The sequence below is a fragment of the Rhodamnia argentea genome, chromosome 7 (assembly GCF_020921035.1).
Source record: "Rhodamnia argentea isolate NSW1041297 chromosome 7, ASM2092103v1, whole genome shotgun sequence".
Taxonomy (NCBI): Eukaryota; Viridiplantae; Streptophyta; class Magnoliopsida; order Myrtales; family Myrtaceae; genus Rhodamnia; species Rhodamnia argentea.
In genome coordinates, this window is record NC_063156.1 from 9803914 (window position 1) to 9811553 (window position 7640).

Here is a 7640-nt window from a genome sequence, read left to right on the forward strand (position 1 = left end):
TGGTAACTTTTTGCTTTGCTGCCTTGGTTCATAAGTAGGCCAATGCCTCCTCCATGGTTGATATGCAAGCGGAAGCTGCTAAGACTCGAGAGTTTTAGCAGCCGTCAGGCCTTCAATCTTTTTCTTTTCCGTCATGTTTGTGCTGGATGGTGAACATTCCGTTCTCCAAGAAACTGCATTCTTTATTGTTCGTATCACCAGCACAAGACTTTGGGAGTCCACTGCAATAGAGAGGCTAATCAGGTAGCCGATTGGGTTGCTAAAATGCATAGGGTTAACTGTATTTCGGCCATTTGGACCTTATCCCCTCCCCAACCCCTTTGGGAGCTTCTTTGTGTCAATGCCCCTTGTCTGGGCCTTTTATGTAAGATTTTTTAATAGCCAGTAATGCAAGTTCGATTTCCCGACCAAAAAAAAAAAAAAAAAAACCCCAGCATATAGTAGGGTGGATAGGAATCAGAAAATACCGTGAATTTGGGGTAACTTTGAGTTATGATTTTTCTTCTCTCGAGAGGTATTCATTATTTGGCACTTGCTTTGCACGAGGTTATGAATTTGATTCATGTTGTGAGAGAACCTTTGTACTATTCACGTTGTGTTGCCTAGTGATTTTTTGACAACTAGCGATAATGTTGCGGCCACTCCGCAATCGTTATGAAGTAGCAATGATTAGGGGGTAAGCAAATTCAAGATAATGTTGCCGTCACATTACGAGCGTTCCAAGTCCAGAACTCATCCCTTCACTATCAGTTTTCCATTTTGAAACTTAAAACCTACTCTGGAGACCCGACCTTATCGGTACAATTTCAGTCTATGGTCTATATGAGAAACCAATCAATTACTTTTTATCTTGTTTCATTTTTGTTTTATTCCTTGGAATGACAAATTTGGGTAAAACATCTACTATTTACGAGAGGTGGAGGCCACAAAGGTAAGAATGCAAGATGCAAAGTAAAGCTTAAAGGAGAAAATTAGGGCTTTTTTGGTCTGGTTTCGAACCCCGAATCAAGAATTGTGTCAATAATAGCGGGTTCCAAAAACATAGAGTCGGGAACTGAACTAGAATGGGCCTGGTAGGGTCAGTTTTCGATTCGATTGCAACATCTATCCTTGATTGGTACTCACCCTAATTTTGATGCAATCCAATTAGCCTAAAAAGCTTTTTAGAAAAGCTTAGAGAGAGTCGTCCAGGCTGATTTTACCTCTCCATCCTTTCACATTTGAGCAGAGGTATCAATATGCGTTCCAAACTCATATTTGACCCACCTTTCAAGAAAATGGATTGCTACTGAGTTGGCACAATTATCAGATGAGTTGCTGATGGATTAAGCTAATTTGTGGGTTGTAAATGGGTTTGCCTTTAAATCTATTCACAACCAATTTAACTAGAGAAGCCCAATCCATTTATTAGTTTATATATGTTTTATTTTTTTTTTTCATTTTTATTATTTTTAATAAGTAAAATAAAGAAAAAAATTAAATTAAAAATGTGTGTATGTATATATATATATATATAGTGTTGTCGCCGATCGTCGCTTGCCGCCGTCAACCCCCGACTACATTTGCCATCGACCTCGTTCGCAAACGCCATCGACTATCGCCCGCCGCTATCATCGACCATGGCCGGAGAAAAAAGGAAAATAATATAAAAAGTACTTTTCAAAAAAATAAAAATAAAAACTTAGATATGAAATAATTTTTTATTAATTAAAAATTAAAAAAATCCATTAATTTTGTATTTCATGAAAGTGTTTTAGCAATACATTTTTCTTAAAAATTATAAAAATAAATAAATATTTCATGATTTGGTTAAATATAGAAGTGTTTAGTAATATGAATCGGGTATAAGTTGGGTTGGGTTGGGTACGGATCCAACAATTTGCATTACGCATAAATGGGTTATAAACGGGTTAATGGGTCAATTTGGGTCGTACTATTTATAACCCGATCAAAATCGAGACGTTCCACCCATTTGACAAGTCTACATTTGAGAGAAATGGTGGCTTGATCTATTAGATTAGTTAAATTAAGGGACAATAACATTAACGATTTCTAAATTTTTATCCAATGTGCAATTCGATTTCTAAACTTTTAATTTTACTCAATATGGTTATTGAACTTTAGTCCAATGTCAATGTGATCCCTAAATTTTGATATATATATTTAATGTAATTCTTGTATTATATGAAAATATCCAATATTGTCGGTCCATGAATCATATTAAATAAAATAAAAGTTCAGGTACAGACATTTTATATTGAGTTGAAGATTGAAATCGCACCGCATATAAGGCCAAAATTTATTAACTACTTGTGTCATTTTCGCTTAAAATATTACCAAAAGTCCAAATAGTGGAGACCTAAAGAAGTCCGCCGAAAGTCGAAACAGCCGCTCGTTCTTCTTCCTCTGCTCGCAGCCTGGCACCGGTCACTGAACCCCGCTTACTAAAACCGAGCGCGTCCATGTCGCCGCGAGATTGAGCGCGTTTTAGAGGCCGTCGATGGCGAACCCGAGGAGGCCCTCGTACTCCGCGGCGGGTGGCCCCGCCATCAGCCTGGAGGGCGCGCAGGCGTCGCCCGCCGCGCTGGCCCAGAGAAGCGCCTTCTCGTCCTCGTCCCTCGTCCACTTCCTCAAGAAGCCCCTCGCCTTCCCCTTCCTCCTCTCCGCCTTCTTGCTTCTCACTTGGATCTCTCTCCGCCTCCAGAGCAGCTCCTCCGCCTCGCGCTTTGCTTCTAGCCGCGACAGCGAGCGGAGCAGAGAGGAGGACGACCGCAAGGCCAATCTCGTCAGGTTTCCCCTCGGTTCCTTCAGTGATAAGCGCGGGTGGCTCCTCGATCCCACCTCCGTCGCGCTCGATTCCGGTATTCGAGGTCTCTCTCTCTCTCTCTCTCTGGATTATGATTGAATGTGAACTTCGGAGCCTCGTTGAGCTTGGTTGTTGCTGCTTTGCTCTCCGTTTGGTTGATTACTTTAGATGGAGGAGTGTTGTATTGTGCTTGCAGGGGGAGCTGTGGCCTGTGCTTCCATCCATGTCGGCGAAATCCGCCCTGGCGGTGTGAGGGCGAATCATAGGCATCACACTTGTAACGAGACGTTCGTCATTTGGGGTGCTAAGACCAAATTCAGAGTAGGTTACCTTCCTCCCTTTCTCCAAGTGTCTCAGGGTTCAAGTGGAAGTTGTTTCTGAAAGTTGTTTGAGCGAGAATGGTTTCTAGTCATTGTTGTCGTAGACAGGATTTTCAGCAATTCACATTGAACGCCATTGTTTCTAGTGAGTATTATTTGAGGACTCTTACCTGAAATCAGGTTATTAGAATTGCCCAAGTTCGTCTCGCCAACCTGTGGTCTGACTTATTAGTTATGTTTTACCAGAGTTCAATCAGATATTCACCTTAAGTAGCTCTGTGTGTGTGTGTATATATATATCCCTCCCTCCCTCTCTCTCTCTCTCTCTCTCGCACACCCCCACCCACACAGAGAAAAAGAAAAACAGAGTTCAATGTGAGAATCTCTCTCTCTCCCCCCAAGGGAAGTGTGTTCTTCATATTTTTCTGTCATTCCAGGTTGTTGATGGAAAGAGAAAACCCACCATAAGTGGGAGTTCATATTCAATTGTAGTTATTTTGTGGACATTATCTTTGCCATAATCCTATAGGAAAAGATTGCAGTGCTGACCGCGTTGTTCAGACATGATGAATCATTGGAAGGGAGAGAGAGAGACATTCTCACGTTGAACTCTGTTTTTCTTTTTCCTTGTGTGTGTGGGGGTGTGCAAGCGAGAGAGAGAGAGGGAGGGAGGGAGCGCAAACACATTCTCACGTTACATTCTGTTTTTCTTTTTCTGGGAAAAGAAGAAGAGGATAGCAGAAATAAAATTCAATAATTGGGGCAGAGCGATGTGGAATCAGTGGCTCTGAAACACCTGTGGGTTTTCTACAGGGTGCCCACAGTTCCACGCCCTCAACATCAAGAAAAATCAATGGCATCATAGTATGGGTTTTGTGCTCATTCAATGGGCGTTCCTGGAAATTGGAGCTTTTCAGGATTTCTCTGAAAGGTTCTCTATCCTCTCTAGCGACATTCTATCCTTTTGTTATCTATCAACATAATGAACTGCTGGCTGCGTTCGCACCTCTGTTGTGTGACTTTCAGGATTTTGAAGGTTCTCGACCCTCTCAATCCCTCCAATGCCATAACATGTCTACTGTTTGTCTATCTATCAACATAATGAACTGCTGGTCGTTCCCCCCCATTGGTTTTGTCTTCACAAATCCGCCTCCAAGTGCCATCACATGTCTCAATCCTGTTTTGTCTATCCATCAACATAATGAACTGCTGGCTGCAGTTCGCACCCCTGTGTGTGTGTGTGTGTGTGTGTGTGTGTGTGTGAGAGAGAGAGCGGCACATTCTGGCAAAGAAGGCAATGGAAGCCGAGGGCTGGTGCAAGTTAATTGGGGCAGAGCAATGCAGAATCAGTGGCTCTGAAACACCTGTGGGTTTTCTACAGGGTGCCCACAGCTCCACGCCCTCAACATCAAAAAAATCAATGGCATCATAGTACGGGTTTTGTGCTTATTTATTGGGCGTTCCTGGAAATTGGAGCTTTTCAGGGTTTCTCTGAAAGCTTCTCTATCCTCTCTCCCCATTTGGTTTTTGTCTTCACAAATCCGCCTCCAAGTGCCATCACATGTCTCAATCCTGTTTTGTCTATCTATCAACATAATGAACTGTTGGCTGCAGTTCACGCCTCTGTGTGTGTGTGTGTGTGTGTGTGTGTGTGAGAGAGAGAGAGAGAGAGAGAGAGAGAGAGAGACTGACACATTCTTGCAAAGAAGGCAATGGAATCTGAGGGCTGGTGCAAGTTAATTGGGGCAGAGCGATGCAGAATCATTGGCTCTGAAACACCTGTGGGTTTTCTACAGGGTGCCCACAGCTCCACGCCCTCAACATCAAGAAAAATCAATGGCATCATAGTACGGGTTTTGTGCTCAATCAATGGGTGTTACTGGAAATTGGAGCTTTTTAAGGTTTCTCTGAAAGCTTCTCTTTCCTCTCTGCCCCATTGTTTTTCTCTTCACAAATCCGCCTCCAAATGCCATTACATATCTCAATTCTGTTTTGTCTATCTGTCAAAAGAATGAACCACCAGCTGTAGTTCTCATGCACGTTTCCACCTTCCTTAAATGCTTTTCCTTGTTCTTTTGCTTGAATTTTATCGATTTTGACGACAGCTTGATTCTTATCTAGCAAAGGAGACAAACAAGAAATGTGAATAGGGGTACAATGTACATGTAAAGAGTCAAGTGTTTTCGTTCTTAGATGGCTTTTGTGTTTCTCATACGATAAGCATTGAACTTGTTGCAGCTGGAGAGCAGTGAGCTGGGTGGCAAAACTTATGCTGAAGTAGTTGTTGCTGCTGATGAGGTTGCTGTTGCAGCAAGTCCAAGTGGTACAGCTCATGCCTTGGTAAATATAGATCCTGTACATAGTACTTTCTTCATTGGGTGCCAGGATGGTGTGATAAACTATAACAGCTCCAGTACTGACTATCGTGTTTGGAAAGATCTGTAAGTAGTGTCAAATATGGCACTGCCTCCCTGGCTGTCCAACTCTTGTCTGATCAATTAACTAACTAGTCCAGTTTTCTTTCCTTTTGCTCACATCTGGGAATCATTTGAATTGGTCACATTCAATCAGATGTAATTTGAAAGTTGATATGTACATAAAGCAATGTCTCACTTAAGTGACATCTGGCTTGTCAGTCACTTAAGTGACATCTTCTGCTTGGTTATATTATTCAACCTTGTACCAGTTCTTTTTTTTTTTTTTTTTTTTTTGGGCAATTTTGCTCTCAAATTTTACTATCTGGAGGACATCTTTTTTTTTTTTTTATCCTTCATGCCCAAGCATGTTAGTGCCAGTGGCACAAGAAATTCAAGCTAAATTTTTTTATGTATTTCAGCTGGTACTGTACCATAATTTCTCGGGCGGATGATGTTTCTATTCGTTGATTGTGAATTATGGTGCAATTATAGATTTATCATATACTATTTGTCTGTTAATACGGTATTAGTCTTCCTATGATAGGAGGAAAGAGAGAGTCATAAGTTTTGTAGAGTAGAAATCGATGAATGAGTGGCTCGCCTAAAATAGTTAAAAGAGGATGGAATTGAAGTTTAAGGGCGGACCGCTTGCCTACCTTGCTGAATGAGTGGTTAAACGGATTTGTGGAAAGAACGGAAGGATAGTTGTCGAGTGCCATACACTTGAGAGGAAAACAAAATTGTCTGAATGATGATCATTCTGTCATTGTGACTTGGAAGTTGTGGATGCCGTTGATGAGTGACTAACAACTGTTCAGATCTCTTCCTTTGGTTTGCCCCGAATCCACCACCATGTCCAGTCAAAAGCAATCGGGAGTGATATTTTCTGCCGTCATGGATGCGATCCTGGTTGTGCTGCGTTTCTGCTTCAGCGACACTGGCTCTTTTAATTCTCCATGCTTTGCCAGCGATGACTTAGTTAGTCTCTTGGAAGTCCTCAAGGAAGGAAATTTAAGGGGCAGATGCAGGTGAAGAATTATGGAGGTTTATTGATTTTATATTTACCGCAAAATCATATTATAAGTATCAACTCCATTATGTACAATGTGATCTTTACGGAGAGACGTTGACAAAACGGAAAAAAAATTGCATCTTGATGGATGTCAAGGACTCAAGATCCGGGCAAACTTTGTCGCTAGGAGCTTGATTCGATGGGCATTTATGCCTGACCACGAGGAAGGGTTTTGAGCACAGCCAGGAAGAAAGTGACCGAGAGGAAGCTCTCTGCCTCATGTTCTCTTTGATTCCGACTTTGCTCTTTCATGCGAATCGGCCTCCTTGTCGTATCTACCTTACTATTTCCCTACTAATATAGTAGGGGGCCTCGTGCATGAGGACTCACCTTTCCATATTTGGTCGGGAGAAAGCTTAGCAAACATCTTGACTTTCACCATCTTGGTGTTCTGGAGTTGTTAACTTCTGCTATTGCTGTTATACTCGAGGCAAGGCAGTGCAAACTCCTAATGCTATCTAATGATTGGCTGTAGATAGGAATGAGTTTGCCCAGGTTTTCTAGGAAAGGAGAAACATTAAGGTTGTAGGAGTTAAGAGGGGCTACAAGCATCGTTGAGTTCCCAAGAAAGAGATTCAGCAAGCTGGGAAATCCCTCCTATCTGCAGATTTGTTTCTTCCGGCATGCCTCAACGCCGTCCGTCGCTATAAGCAGCAATGGAATGCGGGTATCTTGGAGACTTAGATGGGTTCGGGGCGGTGGTTTGTCAGGATAGACTCAACTCCTGGATTTTATCAATGCGATCGTCAAATCGAGTAAGGTTTGCATCGAACCTGTCGACCATGATTGGCCAATGGCTCTTGTCAAGTCGGGGAATTCCTCGTGCGAACTTGACTCATCGCAGATCATACGATCACAGTCGTCGGATGATGCGGGCCCACGGAGGGTGAGGAGGGTGCTCTCCTCAAGCTGAAGCACACTGGCCCCCTTTGAGAAAGTAAGGCAAGAGTGCGGTCCAAGGCATTGAGAATGATGACTCATGAGTCCCCTTGCCTTTTCCTTTTTACTCTTTAGTTTCTTCTTTT

General features: G+C 42.4%; 1 protein-coding gene across 2 annotated transcripts; it reads left to right on the top strand.

The window, feature by feature from the left end:
• Positions 1-2355: 2355 nt before the first annotated feature.
• On the top strand, positions 2356-5811 carry LOC115731528. 2 transcript variants are annotated; one of them, XM_048282181.1, is made up of 4 exons: positions 2356-2870; positions 3003-3127; positions 4923-5027; positions 5365-5811. In XM_048282181.1, the coding sequence occupies exons 1-4, from the start codon at positions 2501-2503 to the stop codon at positions 5569-5571; spliced, it is 807 nt and encodes a 268-aa protein (XP_048138138.1). In that variant the 5' UTR covers positions 2356-2500; the 3' UTR covers positions 5572-5811. The 2 variants fall into 2 exon arrangements, with proteins under 2 accessions (XP_048138138.1, XP_048138139.1); XM_048282182.1 differs by lacking the exon at positions 4923-5027.
• Positions 5812-7640: the final 1829 nt, after the last annotated feature.

Coding starts and splice junctions, on each gene's coding strand:
- LOC115731528 (XM_048282181.1), top strand. CDS start 2,501: ATGGCGAACCCGAGGAGGCCCTCGTACTCCGCGGCGGGTGGCCCCGCC. Junction 2,871..3,002: donor GCTCGATTCCGGTATTCGAG/GTCTCTCTCTCT, acceptor TTGTGCTTGCAG/GGGGAGCTGTGGCCTGTGCT. Junction 3,128..4,922: donor GTGCTAAGACCAAATTCAGA/GTAGGTTACCTT, acceptor GGTTTTCTACAG/GGTGCCCACAGCTCCACGCC.